This window comes from Anoplopoma fimbria, chromosome 8 (genome assembly GCF_027596085.1).
Source record: "Anoplopoma fimbria isolate UVic2021 breed Golden Eagle Sablefish chromosome 8, Afim_UVic_2022, whole genome shotgun sequence".
Classification (NCBI taxonomy): Eukaryota; Metazoa; Chordata; class Actinopteri; order Perciformes; family Anoplopomatidae; genus Anoplopoma; species Anoplopoma fimbria.
Window position 1 is genome coordinate 28,341,120 of NC_072456.1, and position 23,716 is coordinate 28,364,835.

The following is a 23,716-nucleotide window of genomic DNA, read 5'->3' on the forward strand; positions in this document are numbered from 1 at the left end:
AGCAGCTAACAAACAGCTAACAGCAGCTCAGAGGACCCGGGACAGAGAGACTGTGTTCATTTACCAGAGATGGTGAGTTAATGTTCAATAACAAGAGAACAGACTGGTTACACTGGGACCAACGAGCAGCTGGAGCTACACACAGCTAGCAGCTAGCTAATGCTAATGCTAAGGCTAGCTGCTAGCATAACCGGCAGTGAACGTTAGAAACGGAACTACCGGCAGACATCCCCGTTAGACGGTTAACGGGTTTGTTATGAGTGTGTTTTGTACGTATGTTATGCTAAGCTAGGCGGCTAATATGACACAACATGTGGTTTAAACAACACGAGACTGAACCAATAACACACACAGAGACACACACACACACAGAGACACACACACACACAGAGACACACACACATACACACACACACACACACACACACACAGACACACACACACACAGAGACACACACACACACACACACACATACAGAGACACACACACACACACACACACACACACACACACACACACACACACACACACACACACACACACACACACACACAGAGACACACACACACACAGACACACACACACACACACACACACACACACACACACACACACACACACAGAGACACACACACACATACACACACACACACACACACAGACACACACATACACACACACACACACACACACACACACACACACACACACACACACACACACACACACACACACACACACACACAGAGACACACACACACACACACACACACACACACACACACACACACACACACACACACACACACACACACACACACACACACACACACACACACACACACACACACACAGAGACACACACACACAGACACACACACACACACACACACTCACATTATTCCATTCAGCTGACTACAGACTGTGGGAGGTCAAACACGGGGCTGGAGGTCACACAGGGGGCGGGTCGCTATGAGCTGAGGAACAGTAACCCTTACATTACATTACATTACATTACATTACATTACATTACATTACAGTAACCCATTACATTACATTACATTACATTACATTACATTACATTACATTACACTACAGTAACAGTAACCCCTTAAAGGAGAGTTGATATGAACTGAGGCCTTCTTGTTATTGTGTCAGAGCCTCTAAATCCTCTTTGGGAGAAGAACAGAGTCAGATACTTCGTCTCTCAAATGTTCCTCTTAATTGTTAGTGAAATCCCAACAAACAGCTGCCATGGCAACGAGACATTTCCTGAAACCTTTTTCCTTGAATCTGTAAGAACCCAGACTTCCTCTGAGAGTAGAACCTCCTTCACAGTCCAACACGTGACTCAGCTCAGCCCTCCAGAGAACCGGGATGCTTCCACCAGCAGAGAGTCCAACACGGTGGACACTGATGATACGTTTGTTTTTGTCAGAGTGACATTATTGTTGTGTAGCTGCTCAGCTGAAAGTCAGGGTTCAACAGAAACACAACGCTAACCTTGCACTGTGCTCCGTTACCCAGACCTCGTGTTGGAAGTCTCTGCTAGTTGATTATCATAATGAAAACAGTGATAGAAGGATGTGATGACGCAGCCAGAAGCCACTGAGGCATGCTCCGCTAACAGTGATAGAACCAGTGAGTTGTATTTAATGGGCTGAGACGAGGTTTCTCTGGTCCCAGTATAAACTTAAAGGACGGGTACGTCTGCTGCAGCAAACACGCACAGAGATGCTACCTGATGTTTATTAATATGAACTCATATCCTTTAGATTATTGTAGACTATTATAAAGCAATCTGGGACTGACACCTACACCTTCTAATGATTTAAAAACTGTTTTAAAATGATTAATGCATCTGTTTGTGTCGGGCTGCATCTAACTGTTATTTCCATTATTATATCTTGAAATAACAGTAGATTGAAGTGACATCGACCTTATAAAGCTCATATGTTTCCTCTGACCCCGTTCTTTGACACCATCAGGAGGACCGCTACGCCTTCCTCACTGAGTGGTACGACCCGACGGCAGCTCTCCTGCGGCGCTACCAACTCTTCTACTACCCCAAAGATAGCTCTGTGGAAATGGTGAGCATTTACTACGGCAGTCTCTGAGCGGTATCCAGTTACAGCGGCTGCTTCCACTTTCTGAGGGCCACTTGTAAAGACGAGCAGGCTGTAATTAGAAAATATAAAGCATTTTAGTGTACTCTGGATTTAACCCCTTGAGCTGTGTACATGTCCAAAGAATGCTCATAAACCTGAATAATATTAACATATCACACATGTTTTAATCACAACATACTCCATTCAGAATATTTAAACAGAATATTCTGTTTATATTTCCCTTATCAAATTCTGAATGTTGTCATATTAGTGTTTGTGTAAACGTAGTCACTGTTTGGATCTCTAGGAAGTGAGATAGAGAGAGAGAACAAAACAAAGATATTTAAGATTGTAACTTTCAGTCTAAAACTATTTCAATTTAACAAACTGCCAACATGTTTGATTCATTTCAGTTTGATGTTAAAAACCAGCGGATATTTTTGAGAAGGACTAAATACGAGGACCTGCATCCAGAGGACCTGTTCGTTGGGAATCGAGTCAACGTTTTCTCACGGCAGCTTAACCTGATCGAATATGGAGATCAGTACACCGCCAACAAACTGGGCAGCAAAAAGGAAAGGTATGATTGTTGATCCTCAGCAGTCACATGCTTTACATGAATACAAACGCTATGAAACTGCCAGAATGAACCGAAAGGCTGTTTATCATCTGAAGTCTCATAATCTTTATATCAGCATTATTGAATTCATTCAGTATAATCTAGTTAGTGCAGGATTGCTCTCAGACATTATTCACCCCCCCCACACTGTCCTCAGTATTATAAGGAAATGTGTTGTGTCTTTATTTGACAGTCTCCTGTAACATGTTATTGTCACAATATAAAGGAAGCTACTAGATTCTTACATGTTGTTATTTATTGAATGTTTATCAATACATCATATATTTTTAAGGCAAACTGAATGACTTTGGTTGTGTTTGAATAACTTAAAGGCAACTATCTGGATAAATGGCACAGATACTAAAAAACTCTTTTACTTTGTTTTACTCCCCCAAAACAATTCTGTTCAAGTTTTGTCAGAAACTAAAGATAAACAAGATACAAAGCATTGATCTAAATCTGACACTGACCCAGTACTCCAACTCAACCATGCATTATGGCTCAGACACCCATAATGTATGGTCAGCGTTCTGATGTTGGTGAGTTGTTTGTTCATGTCACATATGTGATCCCTGCAGAACTCTGGCTCTGATTAAACCTGACGTCGTCACAAAGATCGGAGACGTTCTGGAGTTGATCTATTCCTCCAACCTGATGGTGACCAAAGCCAAGATGACCACGCTCACATGGTGAGATGGATAATAATAATGAATACATGAACAGACAGACGGCTCTGCTTTCACACACACACACACACACACACACACACACACACACACACACACACACACACACACACACACACACACACACATTAGGAACACATGTGTTTAAAGGTCACCGTTTAATGACTGTTTCATCAGGAGCTCATTCATATTCATATCAGTGTGTTATAGTAAAGAGTTAAATACATTAGGTGCTGATAACGTTTGGACGTGGACCCTCATCTCGCTCAGAAATGTCTCAAGGTTTTTATTATTACTACCGATCAATAAAAAAGCCTCTTAAATATTTGTATTTCATATGTCAGGCTGAACTGTATGAGTATTTCACTAAAATGGAGCGTTTGTTCTCAAGGACGTTCCTCAGCAGCGTGAACAGAAAGACAAACCTGTCTCAGAGTTTGTCTCTTAGCAACAGAACCATGGATTACATTCCTTTCACAAACGTCCAGAGCACTTACAGTGACAGAGTTAAACCAGTGTTACTGTCTCTGTTCCTCTGTACCACGGTGTGTCTCACACGGACATAGACCCGGAGTGGAAAAACACTGAGATTAAAATGGGAACATTCTGAAATGACTCCCAAGGTTAAAAACAATAACAAAAATAATTCCCCCTGGCATAAAGAGGACCTTACATCAGCGTTCTCTGTTTGTGGTAAAATGTTTTATTGTTCTATTGTTCTGCTAGAACCCTGGACATCAGATTGACCTTTAGCTCTGTGAAGGAGTGACGTAAATACCGTGGACCTCTGTGGACGTCTCCATTGGTAGTTTGTTGGAGTTCACAAAGAACTGTTGAGATAAAGAGTTCACTCATTAACTCTGTTCTTTATGGTTCCTCTCTCCTTACAGGAGGCAGGCGGCAGACTTTTATGTGGAACACCAGTCCAAGCCTTTCTTCAAGTGAGTGCCTGTAAATGATTTGCCAGGTGTGAGCAGGTGAGAGCCGACAGAGCACATCCGTGTTCGGCAGCAGCCTCGATCATTAACAGAAACTGTGGCCGAGATCCTCAAGACTGAATGACTGAAGTCACATTTCATCTTATTTAACCAGGATGTTCCTCATGACACAAATTCAAACTGAGACTATGAGCACAATGAATCTATGAGGTTAACTGTGTCCAGAAACATCTTGCATATATTCAGATTGTATTTGAAATGGAGCTGAGATGTGATCCTGCTGTGTTCAGGCTCAATATGTTCCTCTAACCGTACAGCCAGTCCACGCCTTTACTTGAAGAGTTTACAACTTGTTTTGTGTAGACAGTGTCACAGCTCTTTCTCAATCAGTTTTATTTTGTCTTTCTAATATTTCATCTCTTGTGGTAATGAGGTGAGTTCTCTCTTCAGACCGGGTTTTGGGTCATAATCAATGTCCTATTGAGGAGTTAGTCTGCTCTCCTCACAGGTTAACGTCCACATGTCTCTGAGGGACTGTACCTATTGTCACAATAGCCTTCAAACAACCTTATCTCCATTTTATACTAAATCTAAATACTGTGCTGACCGCCGTTGTCAGTGGAAATGATGTCAATATATGTTTTATACATAAATAAGTACAAGTTTAATCAACTATTGGACTCATCTTCTCATCCTTCTCTTCCTTCTCTTCCTTCTCATTGTTCTCATCTTCTCATCCTTCTCTTCCTTCTCATTGTTCTCATCTTCTCTTCCTTCTCATCCTTCTCATCTTCTCATCCTTCTCATCTTCTCATCCTTCTCATCTTCTCATCCTTCTTATCTTCTCATCCTTCTTATCTTCTCCTCCTTCTCGTCGTTCTCATCCTTCTCATCTTCTCATCTTCTCATCCTTCTCATCCTTCTCATCTTCTCATCTTCTCGTCCCTGTATCTGACCTGCTGCTGGTAGAACTCCACCAACATGACCTAACGTTCTGTCTCCTCTCTGTTTAGTAACCTGGTTCAGTTTGCGTCCTCGGGCCCCGTGGTGGCCCTGGAGCTGATGGGGGACGAGGCCGTGTCCATCTGGAGGAGGCTCCTGGGCCCGGCCGACTCCTCCACGGCGAGGAAGGAGGCGCCGCAGAGCGTCCGCGCCCAGTTTGGAACCGACGGCGTGAAGAACGTCGGCCACGGCTCCGACTCCCTCGCCGCTGCAGCGAGAGTAAGAACCTGCCGTCATCACGTCGGCTTTATTCACACTCTGATCTATCATGATTCATAAACTCTGAAGCTTTGATTCTGGTTGTTCCATCAGGAGCTGGAATTCTTTTTCCCGTCCACTGTTGGCCACGGTCCCTCCAACACGGCCACGTGCACAGACTGCACATGCTGCATCATCAAACCTCACGCCGTGTCAGAAGGTAGGAAACGTGTTCCTCTCTATTTGTAGCCATCAGGAGAGTTTATTTAAACATTCCTGAACGCTGCAGTGTGGAGGCCGCTGGCTGTCACACTAACCACTGCACGCCGACCACAGTGGGATGTAGACTTTTCCAAATCCCTCCCTGATCCCTGCTGGGGCAGCATGCCTCTGGAGCTGTGACCTGTGAAATCAGACATTCTCTGGACTTACAGAGAGTCGAGGAGGGGAGACCTGGACGAGCTGCCCACTCATTTAATCTTTACTTTTCGTTTGATCTGAAGAGCTCCTCCTCAGAGCCTCCATGTCCGCTATCTGATCTGGACCAGGTTTCTTTCCATGAAGTCTCTGGGCTCTCTGTGTTCTTTCTTTATTTTTAGCCACACTAGCAGTGCGACTTCACGGATGGTAATTCAGGGACTTTTCTTCTCGTCCCACCACCTGGTCATAGTATGAATGTGTCCTGATACTTTAGTTTATGACTGAATACCTGAGATGTTGGTCGTGGTGAACGCAGCACTTGATTAGCATTAGCATGTTAGCATTTAGCTCAAAGCAGATACTCACAGTAGCGCCAGGACTGCTGTAGTCTCTATATATTCATCTGAGTTCTCTCTGCCTGCTGAGCCTACATGTACCAGCATGCATTGCACGCTGTTGTAACAACAAGTAACATAACTAAAAGGACTCCTTAAGTCCTGTATGTTGTACTGTAGGTCTGCCGGGCTCCAGACACACCTACATGGAACGAAGCCATCATTAATGTTGTTGCTGCAGTTACACCTGCTGCTTTTCCTGCTATGACAAGTTGAGATCAGCCGTGAGAACGTTCTATGAGAGGAACCCATAAAAGCTGCTTCGTTTGGCTGTAGGGCTGATTGAGTAACTCTATTATTGAGTTTACATTTTTATGTTTCAATAAATACTGATGGTTATCAGCAGTTACACCAGTTCACCATGAATTATGAAACGGTGTCTGGTGTCTCTTCTACTTTTTCTCTCTTAGTTTGTTAACTTAGTGGTGAAGTAGGTTTAACTCTGGTCCTTCATAGAACCAGTTAGTCTGAGCTCGTCGTGGTTTGCTGCCTGATGGTTGGTCTTTGTTTAAACGGAGATCATTGAAGCAGACGTTGCTGTCTGAAGTAGAACTGAAGATTACGAACCTTCCTTAAAGGTACACGATCTACGAGGTTTAGCGCATTTTGATTGCCTCTCAACGGCTCTCAACATGGCGTCACCTGAGCCGGCGGATCACAGCTAACAATGCTAACAGTGCTAACAGGGCTAACGGTGCTAACTGCTGTGAAGGTACTGACAGAGCTAAAGCTTAGTTAATACTGTCTGTATAGTGAAGCCAGAGCGGCAGAAAACCTACATGAAGGGTCACCAAGTGGTCGGAATTATAGTAACGATCACATGACTGACTCATATAGAGACAATATTTACATGTCTGAGGATTTTACTTAGAAATATAATTCATCTTTAGATGCTTTAGAAACAGAAGGTCTGAAAAATCTACATTTGAGTAAATATTTAGCAGCCAAATCAAATAGTTTACTTGATATTCAACCTTTGTTTCTTTATAATACTTTAAATACTTGACTATCTTCTCTACAGTTCTTTTATAAAGACATAAAGTAGTCCATGAATATGAGATATGAGTTTATAGATGATTATAATCCCTCCTCTCTATAGTGAGGGTGGTTTATACTCGTTGTCTTCTTGATTCTTCACGTTATATTTAGTTTGTACGTCCTCTGGTGTTTAGGAGAATAATGCAGAGTATAAACGTGTGAGGAGGCTCACACTACCTGAGGAGTGTTTTTGAAGGTTAAATGAAGGTGGACATTGAAGATGGATGTTGTCAGAGCAAGGACACAAGAAGTAGAGAAGGAGCCATTTTACCCCTCTGGCCTGTGATCCAATCACAACACAGCCTTTAGTCTTCATTCATACTCACTCTCTTTATTTATATACATGTGGGTGTTAGCTTCATTCCATGTCGTCGAAACAAAGTCTGAATGTGACTTGTTGAAACCAGCAGAAACCCTGACACACCTCTGAGACTGCCTCCTCACCAGGAACCACACAAACAGAGTGTGTGTGTGTGTGTGTGTGTGTGTGTGTGTGTGTGTGTGTGTGTGTGTGTGTGTGTGTGTGTGTGTGTGTGTGTGTGTGTGTGTGTGTGTGTGTGTGTGTGTGTGTGTGTGTGTGTGGTCGTCACAGAGCCGGCTTTGTTTCCCCTCGATGATCATTTAGGAGGCCAAACTACAGCACCGCGCCGTGTGTGCGGCTGCAGCCAATCACAGCGCAGATGAGGGAGTCGTGTCTGATAAAGCACTCAGACACGACTGGAATAGAGGAGCTTCTGTTGCCAGGCACCCAGAGCCGGGTCTCCTAGCAACAGCACCAGCTGCTTTTGGGAGCTGGTGGGGGGGGCACAAAGGTGGTTACTTACCTAACAAACACACACACACACACACAGAGACACACACAAACAGACACAGAAACACACACACACACACACACACACACTGGGGGACTGTGACCGAGCGGTTACCGTAATTAGAAATAAATTCATCAGCATCGACACACTGACGTCCTGTTCAGGGAAACAGAAGCTCAGGAGAACATCCTCCTCACCTTCCTCCTCCTCCTCCTCCTCCTCCTCGTCCGTCTGCAGCAGTGTGACCTTCACTGTCACTGAGGTTGTTTCCATCGTCTTCATGATAACACTCCGCCTCAGTGTCTCCTTCTGAAGTGATGACCGTCCCTCTGATAGACGGGACGTCTGAAAGATAATCTCCCCGTCCTTCTGGTCCAGAGAGGACAACCGGAGGTCGAACCCCCATGAGAACACGTTCATGTTCCAGTCAGAGCAGCATGAATAATAACCCTTTAATACAGATATGAAATCATGCTCTGTGATTGTAAAGTGGACCATGAGAGCTGCTCTAGATACTCTCTGTTCTGGGTCACGCTGAACAGCTTATTGATTTCCTGTCGGTCTGTGTTGACTCAGAGAAAAGCTCCGATGTGAACAACTGGATGTGTTTCACAGGTCTGACCGGGAAGATCCTCAACTCCATATCAGCAGCTGGATTCCAGATCTCAGCGCTTCAGATGGTAAAACTGTGACCCGCCGTCCTCTGTCCTTAAATACAGCTGTCCTCTCCTGTCTGTCTCTCCTGTCTCTGATGTCTCTCCTGTCTGTCTCTCCTGTCTCTGATGTCTCTCCTGTCTCTCTCCTGTCTCTCCTGTCTGTCCTGTCTGTCCTGTCTCTGAGCTCCACTCATGACACCAGTATGACCCTGTATTGACGGTGTGACCTCAGCATTGAGCTGAGTTCACAGTGACCTCTGTCTCTCTGCACATTCTGGGCCTCAGGACATCAAGCGATCAATCTGTGTTTCCTCTGCAGCTTCATGTTCTGAACACGTCCATGTTTGTGTGATAACAGTTAAAGCCCTCTGCTTCCATTTGATCAATTCCTTTCCTTCATATATTCTATTGTTTCTTGTAATATTTGCTCCTCACAGTTTAACGTGGACCGGGCCAACGCAGAAGAGTTCTATGAGGTGTACAAAGGAGTCGTCACAGAGTATCCTGTGAGTACAGACTGCTGTTAGAATCACTGATTCATCTCCTGCAGAGATGTTGGAGGTGGTGGTGTTTCATGACACACGTCCTCTCTCCCTGCAGAGCATGGTGACGGAGCTGTGCTCTGGACCCTGCATGGTCCTAGAGATCCACGGCACCGACGCTCCACAGTCCTTCAGGGAATTCTGTGGACCGGCCGACCCAGTGAGTCACACAACATGTCCTCTTTATGTCCTACAGGGGACGGTTCAAAGGTCACATCACAAACGTTTGGTGAAATGTGATGAAAGTCAATTTATCACCTTTTCCATCCTTCATCCTCCTTTAGAATTGAGTTTTAAACAGAAAACATGTTCACAGAAAAATGCCATTTTTATATGTATTATTAATAATAATAATAATCAACTTTATTTGTATAGCAACTTTTATAGAAGAAAAGCAGAACACAGTGTGATACAATTAAAGAAAAAAGACACAGAGTGAACATTAAACAGGGAGAGAATGACATAAGTCATGGAAAATAAGATGGAAAAAATACTAAATAAAATAATAATTATACATTTAGAAAAAAGTATGTGTGTATATATGTATATATATATATATATATATATATATATATATATATATATAATATATATATATATATATATATATATATATATAAGTAGAATGCATAACATAAAATGGAAAATAAATAAAAAATAATGTTAATAATATTATTAATAATACACAGCAGCAGCTCCTCTCTCGTCTACTCTGTTATTTATTTTTAGCTTCATATGAGACGTTTTAGATCTGAACTCGTCTTGTGTTCAGTTTATATTTGTTGAAGGCGTCTGAGGTCAGAGGTCAACTCAAACACACTGCAGCTCTCTGTCTCCTCTTTAAACCTACTGCAGTAAACTCAGTTCACTCAGTTAATCCTGCCTTCATAAATGTTCTTATGTTATAGTTAAAAAGGTGTTTCTAGTGTTTAGTCCACTCTTTAGATAATAAGTTTATATCTATTAAAAGTTGTTATTTATGTATGTTTAGTTATATGTGAACATAGAGCCTCCGTTTAGTTTGTACCATGTGATCTTCATCATTAACACTCAGTATTTAGTTTAAAGCTTCTGATTGGTTCAAAGTTGATCACATAGAAAGTAAAACACAGGTGTTGGTTTGAAGAATCTGAGAATGTTGTTAGCTTCTGACTCAGAACATCGTAGAGAGTTTATGGCTCTGTGACGAGAAAGAGTGTGTGTGTGTGTGTGTGTGTGTGTGTGTGTGTGTGTGTGTGTGTGTGTGTGTGTGTGTGTGTGTGTGTGTGTGTGTGTGTGTGTGTGTGTGTGTGTGTGTGTGTGTGTGTGTGTGTGTGTGTTGAACATGTGTGTGTGTTGGTGTGTAGGAACCAGAGCTGCAGGGCTGTGCTGGTGCGTGATGTGACTCTAATGAGAGGAGGACTCACATCCACAGTCCCTCTGAGGTTCAACAGACGTTCATGACTCAGCTGTTCGTCTCCTTAAGATGATTATGAGTTCCTCTGCTTCTCATTAGATTTATTTTATTCTTTGTAACGCTGTCTGTCCGTCAGTCCTGACGACCACCGTCACAATGTTACTGACATGACATCCACAGAGCAGGAGAGGAGTTAATTAGCTAATGATTTCTAGGTCACATGACAGTAGACCAACAGAAGCTCATTGACGCCAAATAAATCAAAATAAATCAGTCTGTTGTTTTGTTAGTTTTCCTCTTCGGTTTGGTTTCTACCATCAACGCTTAAAGCAACGATGAGAAACTTTCATATTGTGTTGAAGTCGGCGCCCCCTGTGGACAAAAGAGGTAGCATTTTCCAAGACTGAAGACAGCATTTCCCATGAGCACCACCGCCAACACCGCGTGTCGTAAAGATCTTGCTTTGGCTAAAGTCAGTTCTTCATGTCTTAAAGCTGCATTCTCTCTGCTGTCCACCAGGGGGCGACTCCTCTGGTTGTATAGAAGTCTATGAGAAAATGACTCTACTTCTCTCTTGATTTATTCCCTCAGTAAACATTGTAAACATGAGTTTATGGTCTCAATCTCTAGTTTCAAGTCTTCTTCAATACAGCATGATGTTCATTTAGTAAATGATGCTCCATTTAGAGTCAAACAGACCATAAAGCAGGGGATGCTTTAGGGCGGGGCTACACGCTGATTGACAGGCCGACACCAGAGACGTATACGCCGTCTCTACGTCATCTTAGTGTGAAAGAGAAGAAGTGTGGAGAATATTTCTTGTAGTATTCTCTTCTATATTTGATAAAGGTTTAGGTTCCCCCTCGTTTGTTCTCTCTCTCCTCTGTAACTTCCTGCTTTGGTTCAGACTCCAGTGACTAACTGGGAGTTGGAGCGGTTTCATAACTCGGCGACCTCAGACCGACCTCGGTGTTATCTGACCGATAACCTAAACATCAGAGCTCCTCCTCAGAGGAGTTCAGACATCTGATACAGCAGATAGATGGAAAGTCCCAGCAGCAGCACTGTAGGAGACACATTGTTCTCTGTGTACCAAAGTACGTCTTTATCAGGATGACATGGACGAATGAAGAGGTCACAACACGTATTAATAGTTCAGGACTAGTGGATGGGATAAGAACACACTATTGATCCATTCCAGTGGATTTAGGACAATAATCTATAACGAACACATGACTGAAGGTCTGGATTTAGTGACCTCAAACACTCATCATGTAAAAGATGACAGGAGATCATTTTAATTATAAGATTCCCTCACAAACGTATATGAGGCTTTTTACTATATAAATATCATATATATATATATGTGTATATATATATATATCTGTCATAGAGGATCCTCACGTGTTCACACCTCCACCAATCAGCTGCCTCCACTCAGTCATGTGACCGTCCTGTCTCAGAGTGGACAGACACACTGATCCACAGGGTTCCATCAGCTCCTCTTTAAAGGTGTCTCCACAGACTGTTTATAAGAAGAGGACTCGTTGGTTTGTGAACGTTTTGAAGCCTTAAGTTCAGTGTTTGGTCTGTCGCCATCTTGGTTTTTTTTGCAACCAGTGAACAGAAGTCCTGCGTCCTCTGAACAGAGTTGGAGAAACTCTGATGTTTAACATGAAGCTTCTTTATTCAGTGTTTTAATCTGCGGGTTTGTTTGTTTTGTGGTAAAAACCTCCTGAAACATGAACACTGAAGGAATCCTAAAAACTCCCATGATCCCACGCTGCTTCCCCTCGTCACCAAACTCCATCTGTAGTTATTGTTTATGACTGAGACAGAAAACATCAGCTTCATATAAAGAACATTACAGAACATGGTGGTTCTTCACTCTGTCTTCAGTAGATGATGAGTTCAGGCTGAGATCTTCTCTGAGCATCATGTTGGTTAAAGATATACTTTATAATATATTTAGAATATTGATTATTTAATATATATTGATTATTGGCCCGTCTGCGTGATGCTTCCTGTTCCTGGTGCCACTCTGCTAAATGTAGTCTGTTCACTCCAAAGATCATCTGAGTAGAAATGTAGTCTGGCTTACCCGAATAACAGTAGTTTATTATTATTATTATTATTATTATTATTAATTATTATTATAATGATAATAATGATTATTAATAACATTAACAATAATACTAATGTTTTTATTATTGTCATTACAGGAGTCAATGTGTTATGATTATCTTCATAGTCTCCCTTAAACTCTGTAACTTCAGGACAGATTACAGAAAATAGATGTTTGAATTTTTCATAGAGCTTTATAGGACAGTTCACATTATATATAACATTATTAATAAATATGAGCCCCGTGTTGGAGGTTTAGGACACGAGGCATCTGTGCCTCGTTAACACACACAAAGTTTCATTTCATTTAGGTAAAATGTTTTATTTCTGATGATATGGAGGACGCAAGTTGCCAAAATCATTAAATAAATGAATGACTCAATAAATAAATAAATAAATATGCCATTAAATGTACGAAAAGTAATAATAACACAGGGGCATTCATTAATTGATGAAATTTGACACACAATTATTCTTTATTTATTGACATTGGTATCAATTCCCATATTTATGAACTTTTTTATTTAATTTTCCATTTTTCATTTATTTGTATTAATGTTTAAATGTATTTGTACATTGTTAAATTAATATATATATTTATTTATTCATTAGTTTTCCTTTGCATTTTCCCTCTTATTTATTTCTAAATTATTTTATTTAATTTCTTTGGAAAGCTTCAATAATTTTAACATTATTGTTGGTACATTTAATGGCATATTCATTTATTTATCTAGTTGTTTATTCATTTTTAATTATGTAAGATTCGATCCTCTGTAGTGTCACTCTGCCCCGACCATCATGTGCTGAGGACTCATAACGAGGTCATCAGTGTGGGACACGGCGGGCCTCGTTAAGGCCTCATGAAGGTCACTCATGAGGTCACTGATCCGTGAAGTCTTTTGTCACTGAGTCAATCTCCTCGTTGACTTTAGGGTCATGTGACTCAAACAACAGGCTGTAGTTTATGAGAGACAAACCATCGACACTGAGCGGACATGTTTGTAGTCCTGATATTCACCTCCGTTCTGACTGATTTACTGTGATTGATGCCGACAGTTACACTGATACAGTCCAGCCAATAACAACTGGCTGTGACGGGTGAGTTCACTCAGAATGGAATGCGGCCGCTGATAGCACGGTGAACTGTGCATCAGTGGAGCCGCTATCTTCACCGTCTCAAGGTCCCGTTATCTGAAGATACATGAGCACAAACAGAGCGTTCCTTTCCTCTGTCTGACTGCACTCATTAATGTTCAAAGTAGAAATGTGTATACTGTTTCTATGTTTTATATAGGTGTACCAGTACTGACCCAGTACCAGCAGCTTTCACATCCCATAAAACCAGTACTGTCCCAGTACCAGCAGCTTTCACATCCCAGTACCCCCAGTACCAGCAGCTTTCACATCCCATAAAACCAGTACTGTCCCAGTACGAGCAGCTTTCACATCCCATAAAACCAGCACTGACCCAGTACCAGCAGCTTTCACAACCCATAAAACCACCCCAGTACCAGCAGCTTTCACATCCCATAAAACCAGTACTGACCCAGTACCAGCAGCTTTCACATCCCATAAAACCAGTACTGACCCAGTACCAGCAGCTTTCACATCCCATAAAACCAGTACTGACCCAGTACCAGCAGCTTTCACATCCCATAAAACCAGTACTGACCCAGTACCAGCAGCTTTCACATCCCATAAAACCAGTACTGACCCAGTACCAGCAGCTTTCACATCCCATAAAACCAGTACAGACTGTATCTGACTTTTACGTTACGATGTCCAGGAGTTTGAGTTCTCTGCGTCTTAAACATTGGTGGCAAACTTCAACTCGTTAGCTTAGCATAGCTAGCTAACATTAGCCTGCAGGTGTCCTGAAAGTTTTACTTTGATTGATTTAGATTCAGACTCGTCTGTTTATTTTCAAGACCAGACATGTATGTCGGTAGCACCGAGCGACCAGCGGTTACCGTGGTTACTACGACTTCAGTCCCCGATTCAGCTACAGATCTCTAGATTTACATTTTATTTGATTATTGATGACTGTGTTTTTGTAAAAGTACATAAATGTTCCTCATCAAAGAGCTGAAATAAGAACTAAGTTCCCAGGATCCTTGAACCTGGCGACGTGTTTCCTTCTTTTTCTCGGAGCGAGCAGGAGAAGCAGCTCGTCTCTGTTTTGGTTCATTGATGACCTTCAGACTTGTTCTGGTTTTGTTTAAGGCCTCATAAATATAAAGAGCTGTTGAGGTTCTCTGATCAGTTCAATGTAAACCTTTAAAAGCAGATCAAACGTGTGTGAAAGTATCACATGACTCGTCCCTTGTTATTTTTAGTACATAAGCTCCATATGTTCTATATTTGGAGTGATGAATTATTCACATGTGGCCCCTCCCCTGATGGGGGACTCTGTGGGGGGGTTGGGTTTCCTGAACCAGAGGACAGGAGAGCCCGGTTTGACCTTGAGAGGGTCGGATTCTTCAGATTACAATAACTGAGTCTATTTATGAGCCTCGAGGACACGAGAACATTTAAAGGAAAAGTCTGTGAACATGTTGTCACTTCCTGTCACATGACCAGCTGCTGAGTCATCAGCGTACAGGATGTTCAGAACGCCACACTGAACATTTCATCAGCTTCACTTCCATGTTCATGAGACTGAGCCGGCTGGTGATCAGACCACCGGTGGAGGCATTCAGACTGTACTGCAGTGAAAGTACTAACACCGCTCTGTGTAGGAGTACAAGTCCTGTACTGGAAATGGTACTTTAGTTAAAGTACAATCAGGAGAGTGGCGATAAAGTACTTAGAGGTAGGAAGTAAAAGTGTCCAACGCAGAAAAATCTTACCCCAAAAAACTTTAAATATCTTTGAAAACTTTTAACAGCTGCCATTTAACTTTCTGTGAATGGACTAATTGATTTATTGATTATTGGACTAATGGTTTCAGTTCTACTTGCAGAAAGTGTTGGTGTCAGATTTTTATCAACTCTTGACATGTTCTGTGTAAAAATCTGTATTTGAAAATGAATAAATGTATTAAAGTAGAAGTATAAAGTAGCATGAAAAGTAAAAGTACCTCAGATAAATGTACTTAGTTATGAGTAGTAAACTAACGAGGTGTTTCCTCTAACAGGAGATCTCCCGTCACCTCCGTCCCACGACGCTGCGCGCTCTCTACGGCAGAGACAAAGTCAAGAACGCCGTCCACGTCACCGACCTCCCCGAGGACGCCGTGCTGGAGGTGAGCGGACGCTACGACTCTGAACCGCAGAGAACAAAACCCTCTGATCCCACCACTCTGATCCCACTACACCACTACCTGCGTCAGTACTCGGTCTCATGACTCGGCTCTGTGGGCCGAGGATCACACTGGTTCTGAGAATTAGAAACAAAAGCATTGTTGTGAGGGATGTGGGGCAGTGACAAACGGCTCCTTGTTAAACATTAGCCTGTGACGGAGAGAGGTCCAACAGGCTGAACATTCACTCATGTTCCCCTCTCTCCTCTCAGGTTCAGTACTTCTTCAAGATTCTGGACGGATGACAAGAAAACAGGAAGCTGCTCATTCAAAGACGTGACAGTTGACTCATGTTTCTGTTTATTGTTTCAGCCTTATGCAGATTAAATAAAGTGTTTTGATCTTCAACATTGAACACACCGACTAAACATGTCATTACACGGGAAACTGCCTCTGATGTTCTCTTACTTTTTTTTAGACCAGCGACTTTGGTTTTTTGATTCATACATTACACTTTGAAAAAAAATGTACAACTGCATAAATATAAAATTCTTCCACCATGAAAATGGTTAAAACATTCAATAGTAAGTTGCACCACGTCACGTGATGTCTCCAGCAAAAACAGATTTCAGAGTTGCCCCTGTTTCCATGGAGATGACCCACAAAGCTCTACACTACCAGTTAAGAAGGAACAGACGGAAGAGGTTCAACAGAAACATCATCAAACATGGAGTCAGTCATTTACTCACCTCAGAGGTTCAGAGTACCATGCTAGTATCAGTTAGAGCACGTTAACGCACACGCACACACACACACGCACACACACCTTGGACCACGGAAGCGGACATAAGACAGATCACAACAGGACTACAGCACTGGACACTCTGAGGACACGTAGGATCAAACAGTGAGACAGGAGGAGCTACACGTCAGTAGTGGAGTTACAGTAATAGATGAACACATGGCTCGAGGAATATTCTCATGTACAGTAGAATAAATATTTGCTATTGCTACTCTTGTATTTTACATTCTAACCCTGGACGCACACGCACACACACACACACACACACACGGAGAAGCTAGTGTAAAGCACACAGATTAAGTGTAGGTCCTGTATATCATGAATGTTCAAAGACTAGTGGTGTTTATCTCAACTCTTTTATTCTCTCTACATTGTGTCGGTGTCACAGTGAGAGGTCACGAGGTGATGGTGAACTTCACGTCGAAGCGTCCCTGGTAGCGGTCCTTGTCGCTGTAGCCGATGTTGGCGCCGTAGGCTTTGCACTCGATGCGGATCTCCTGGTCAAGGGTCAGGTTGGTGAACTGGATGGCCACCAGAGGCTGCAGGTAGTGGGGGTGCAGCAGCTTGCCGTAGTACGGGTAGTACTGCAGGGGGAAGCCCTCGCCCATACCATGGTACAGGATCTCTCCGACCTTGTCCTCGTCCTCTTCTCTCTGCGAACACAGCGTGGATGTTAACTCATGAATCCTAACTTATTAACAATAACTGATAACTGAAGGTGGAGCAGAGAGGCGGAGCAGACGCACCTTGTTCTTGCAGTAGATGGGGATCAGGTTGGGCTGCAATTTGCTCTGCAGAGGCTCCGGGATAGACTGGTTGTTAACTGGAGCCTGAAACCGGAGAGAGAACACCCTGAGCAGGAGGTCGCGTGATCGAGGACGACGGATTCATGCGGTGCAGCGTGTTGTAAACATCCAAACAGTCATTCAGTTACAGTATGTGATAGTAATAACTGTTTAGTGAGTAAATGTCATAAATAGATAAAACTCCACTTGTGTTGGAATCACAATGCTTAACTAAAAACAAAACGGATCAAAATCGATGCAGCAGATATTTCAATATCTGCTGCCTACGTTACCCACAATGCAGCGCTACCTGCCGCCAGTGTTATGTTAGTAGCAGCTAACGTAGCCTGCAGCAGGACTAACTGTCTGAAGACTCTTTAAACTACAAGTTCACATGTGGAGAACGTCGTGTTCCTCTGAAAGAAAGGAAGCAGGTCTCAAGGGACATCAGAACTGAAACATCCATCACCATCCAATAATCCATAATCCATCATATGCGTCAGTGATGAAGACCAAACAGGACTGAATGCATGTTAATTAGTCCGTTTTCTGTTGTTGTGCTGCTGATTTCTACAAAGTAGAACAATGAACTAAAAACAATCTCCTTAAACTAATCTGACAGTCTTCATCACGAGTAACATCAGCTAACAGTTTACTTCACACTGTGTCACATGGTACCATACATGATAAGTTTATTTAGACTTGAAAAGAATAGTTTAGCCAATTTTCCTCATTGAAAAAGTACATTTGTTGGCGTTTATCCTTAACAGTTAAAACTGATTTCTCTCCTGATCTCGGCTCACAAACAGTTATATTTATTAAAGAAAGTTAATTTAATGGAATCAAATAAAGGATTTTGTTTGAGTGATGAAGTGATGACGACAGAGATTCAAAGCGTCACTCTAAAACCTCAACAGAAGATTGAGATGTAAAAACCGTAGTGTTTAAAGAACTAATGGCTAACTTCTAATAACAGTTTCCTTTAACTCTGGTTTATTGAAGCCGTGGCGGTAGACCTACCCTTGGTCTGAAGTTGACGATGCGGTTGAGCTTGACGATGATGCAGGGCTTCCCGTCCTTGAAGCCGTAGTTGGTGTCGGTCAGTCCGTTGCAGGTGGCGAGCAGAGAGCGGCTGAAGCGACACGCTTTCCTCTGACCGGCTTCGCTGTCCAGAGGGCCGCGGTCGGTGTAGGACTTGGCAATGTCTGCAGGAGACACGTGACCGGGTCATTAAGGGACCGCCGTGAGGCTCACATAGAGACCGATCAATAATCTAATCAGGGATCAATACAGCAGCCGCTCTGTGATTGGCTCATACTTGCCTCCACAGTCCTCAAACTTCATCAGGTCGGTCTGATTTTCTGCATTGTACTGATTCAGGAACTCGTCCATGGCGGCGACGTACTTCTTATAGGAAGTAGCGTCAGACAGACTGAAGGCGATCTCAGACTTCACTGAGCGAGGCGTGTGGGACAGACCTGAAAACACGCCACGGATTTAATAAAACACGACACGGATTTATTAAAACACGTAAGGGATTAAATAAAACGTAACCAAAGACAGAGGGAAATATGGAATCTTTTTAAGAAGTTTAAAGTGTTTTTAATCATTAAATAAAGTAAACTATTGATTTAAACGTAATTTTAATAATAAAATGAATTATTGATTCTTAAGCGTTTTTAATGATAAAATAGACAACTATTGATTCATAAAAGAGTTTAAAGTGTATTTAATATTAAAATACAGTAAACTATTCATTCTTATAGAGTTAACGTTGTTTTTGATAATAGTAAAGTAAACTATTGATTCTTAAAGAGTTAAAGGTGTTTTTAATAATAAAAATAAGTAAATATAGATGCTTATAGTCACCAGTGTTTTTAATAATAATTAAATAAAGTAAACTTTTATTCTTATAGAGTCCTCAGTGTTTTTAATAATAATTAAATAAAGTAAACTTTTTATTCTTAGAGTCCTCAGTGTTTTTAATAATAATTAAATAAGGTAAACTTTTTATTCTTAGAGTCCTCAGTGTTTTTAATAATAATAATAACCTAATATAAAGTAAACTATGTGTTTCTTGTGTCTCTCATGAAACCCTCTGAGGGTTTGGAGGACTTCCTGCGACGCCTCAGTACTTTTCCACAGACGTTGATCTGGAGGCCTCGGCGAGGCGTGGCATGAACACAACGAGATGGTGAGAGGAACCTTTTTTACCCAGCAGCCCCTCTGCTGGAGCCGTGTGTTTGTTTCTGTAGTGGAGAGCGTGTTGTTGGCTGCTGGTTCTCCCTCCCCCACCCTCCACTCTCACGTGTGACTCTCTCACAATGGAAACTTTTAGCCTGAGAGTGAGAGGCGGGCTGAGCTCTGAGCTCTGAGCTCGGAGAGGAAAGAAAAAAAAAAAAAAAAAAAAAAACCAACTGCTCTCTGCTTCCTTCATGGAGACACGACTGGGAACAGAGATCAGCTCCGAGCTCAACGCTGAGAGACAAACCGACCCATGAAGACACACAAACACACAAACACTACATGTGCTGCTCACACAACTACAGAACGCTCACACGCTCACACGGAGACCGTTTGATTGTTTACAGATTAGGATTGTTCTGCCGAAAAACAAGCTTAGAGCTCTGAGACCAGGACACGTGAGAGTCCACACCACCACGGCTCACATGAACCCGTTTCACTCACTAAAGGGGGCCAGAGCTACCGACTAAATGTCTGAGGCTGATCTGAGGTCAGGAGGACAGCGCCAGAGAGGCGGGTCGGGTCTTACCTGGGGGGCCACCCGGTCCTGGTAGGTGGGTTTGTAGTTACTGAGCGTGAGCAGCAGAGCCTGGATGGTCCCGATGAAGATCCCCGCCAAGCATCCGTAGAAGATCACGTAGAACGCGAAGATCTTAACTGCAGAGCAAAGACACGCATCATCAATGACCAGGCTCCAATAATAAGAATAATTCATGTTTTTAAACAGGGTTAGTTTGTTTCAACCTAATTTACAATTTACTCCAATTATGCAACAGCAGCAGGAGGCGTTCAGGATGAGTCACCCCCCCCCTCTGTGTCACCACTAACAGGTAGCACATGAAGACAGCGACCGGTTCTCTGGTTTGTCCACGTTATATAAACTTTAGTATAAATCAGATAAAGTGTGTTTCTGTCCCTCTAACAACGTTACAATCTCTGAACCATAGTTATGACTAACAGGTTAATCTGACCTCAGCTGAACCTCTGGGAGTCTTTGATAATATTTAATACATTAAACTATATTTTATTTGATGTAAATGTACGTTTCTGTTAAAGGAAGTGATCTGTGAGAACACGGGACCTTTACATCTATAAAAACCTCTGAACCATAACTTTGGTTTAAATCTCCTATAATCTCATTTACTCTACGCTGCTGTAAGCCTGCAAATTTCCCCGCTGCGGGACTAATAAAGGATCATCTTATCTTATCTATAAACCGACAGACGGTCGTTGGTTATTCCCGTTTCCTCGTGTGTTTGTTATTGTGGCACCTTCCCAAAATGTCTTCCCTCTGCCAGTTTCACGTCCAAATGAGCTGGTGTGAAACCAGTTTGGTGGGTTGAGAACTGGTTTGACTCCACAGTCTGATCTCCCTCTGCAGACCTTTCTCCTGTTTCTGACGGCTTGGTCTCAGAGAACAAGCAGCAGAGGGTTAATGTGAGCGGTGGAGACACACGCCCTGATTATTCTACCCAACATGGCCGACTGCTCGTCACCTGCTGCCTGCGAGTCTGCAGCAGGCCTCCCGTGTGACGCACCTGTTGAGGGGGAAACTTCTCTCTCTCTCTCTGTGTCTCTCTCTCACTCTCTCTCCCCCTCCCCCACCCTCTCTGTGTTTGAATCGTTTATGTAGAGTTCTAAATAATCATCTGGGGAAGTATTTGCTAAACAGACTCTATTTCCTGCCATGGCTGCAGATCAAACAGGTGATAGATATTTGTACTGTTTGTACTGATCAATAACATGCATTAGCTGGTGATCAGGACATTAGTCATTAAAATGATCCTGTTGAAAACACGAGAGCAGCTTCTCTTCAAATGTAAATATGTGTTTGAATGGAGCACCTCCCCCACACACACACACACACACACACACACAAACTAACACACACACACACACACACACAACACACACACACACACACACACACACACACACTAACACACACAGCAGCCTGGAGCTCTGCGGCACACCACCACCAACACAGAGACACCTGTCTCTCTCTCTCTGTCCTCCTGTCTGTCTGTCTCTCTCTCCTGTCTGTCTCCCTCTCTCTCTCTCTCTGTCCTCCTGTCTGTCTGTCTCTCTCTCTCCTGTCTGTCTCTCTGTCTGTCTGTCTCTCTCTCTCTGTCCTGTCTGTCTCTCTCTCTCTCTCTCTCTCTCTCTCTCTCTCTCTCTCTCTCTCTGTCTGTCTCTCTCTCTCTCTCTCTCCCTCTGTCTCTCTCTCTCCTGTCTGTCTCTCTCTCTCTCTCTCTGTCTCTCTCCTGTTCAGAACCAACAGACTCTTGATGTCCATTAAACGCTGTTTGAGCAACTCAAGGGCACAGAGCAACCTGTTGCTGCTGAGAGCAACATCCTCTTTAGATGGTGCGACACGACACGACACACAGACACAGACACACACACACACACACACACAGACACAGACAGACACACACACACACACACACACACACACACACACACACACACACACACACACACACACACCGGCTCGGTGCAGTAATCCGGGATCACCTCTCGGCGTGTTAAACGGGCCCGTGAGCCGGTGATGTGATTACCGTGTGAAGCTGCCCCCCCCCCTCTGTCTGTTCACACCCTTCACCGTTAATTAACGGCGTAAATCACCGTCCGTTCACACGGGTCTCCATGGCAACACGGTTCAGAGGAGCGGGGACACATTGTCTCTCTCTGTGTGTGTGTGTGTGTGTGTGTGTGTGTGTGTGTGTGTGTGTGTGTGTGTGTGTGTGTGTGTGTGTGTGTGTGTGTGTGTGTGTGTGTGTGTGTGTGTGTGTGTGTGTGTGTGTGTGTGTGTGAGAGTGTGTGTGTGTGTGTGTAAAGTGTGTATAGTGTCCTCTGGTTCTCCTCTGTCTCTCTCACAACTTTCCCCTACCCAGTACCGTGGCAGTACCAGGGTTAACCCGGGTTAGTCCCGGGTTAGTACGGGTTAACACGGGACTAACCCGGGTTAGTACGGGTTAGTCCCGGGTTAACCCTGGTACTAACCCCACTAACCTGTTAACCGGGTTAACCCGGGTTAGTCCCGGTTAACCCGGGTTAGTGGCTCCCGTCCTTCAGCGTGACCTTTCCAGCGTCACGAGGGGTCCATGAGCGCTGCTAACAGTGACGTCACACAGAAAGTAAAGAAAGAAGCGCTAACAGGCTAGCAGGCTAGGCTAACATGCTAAGCTAGCAGGCTAACAGGTGTCAGTCACTCACACCAGCTGCTGCCGGTCCGTCCCAGGAACTCCTTCTTCTCAGAGTTCCACACGAACGTCCTCCAGCCGCCGTCGCTCTCGTTGTTCCCCGACATGTCTGCTCCTCTGGTCCTCTGTCCTCTGGTCTCTGGTTCTAGGTTCTCTGGTCCTGTTCTGGGTTCTAGGTTCTCGTTCCGTGTGTCGGCAGCGTGTGAGAGCAGCTCGTGCCTCCTCAGCGTCTCTGTGGAAACAGCCCCGCCCGCAGCGAGGGGGGGGGGCAATCACGACCCGCCTCTGCGTGGGCGGGAAACCGGGGGGGAGGGGGGGGAGGGGAGGGGCTCCCAGTGGGCAACAGGCGGCCGTTAAAATGGCCAACAGTTGTCACAGAGACGTTTTAAATGATGCCGCTGCCATGGCAACCACTGCGGGCCCCACTGTGTTAGTCACTTTATTACAGTTCTATAACACCATTCATTAAATAAACTGTGTTAGTCACTGATTTACTATGTTTA

General features: G+C 43.4%; 2 protein-coding genes across 2 annotated transcripts; one reads left to right on the forward strand and one right to left on the reverse strand.

Moving 5' to 3' along the window:
- Positions 1-17: 17 nt before the first annotated feature.
- On the forward strand, positions 18-16,538 carry nme7 (NME/NM23 family member 7). The gene is made up of 12 exons (XM_054602431.1): positions 18-72; positions 1,990-2,091; positions 2,523-2,689; positions 3,307-3,417; positions 4,305-4,355; positions 5,366-5,573; positions 5,667-5,772; positions 8,833-8,897; positions 9,311-9,379; positions 9,474-9,575; positions 16,072-16,179; positions 16,449-16,538. The coding sequence occupies exons 1-12, from the start codon at positions 70-72 to the stop codon at positions 16,479-16,481; spliced, it is 1,125 nt and encodes a 374-aa protein (XP_054458406.1). The 5' UTR covers positions 18-69; the 3' UTR covers positions 16,482-16,538.
- On the reverse strand, positions 16,519-23,452 carry atp1b1a (ATPase Na+/K+ transporting subunit beta 1a). Its single transcript, XM_054602433.1, has 6 exons — positions 23,227-23,452; positions 20,539-20,664; positions 19,086-19,244; positions 18,784-18,968; positions 17,725-17,808; positions 16,519-17,631 (listed from the first exon to the last, which is right to left on the reverse strand). The coding sequence occupies exons 1-6, from the start codon at positions 23,318-23,320 to the stop codon at positions 17,374-17,376; spliced, it is 906 nt and encodes a 301-aa protein (XP_054458408.1). The 5' UTR covers positions 23,321-23,452; the 3' UTR covers positions 16,519-17,373.
- Positions 23,453-23,716: the final 264 nt, after the last annotated feature.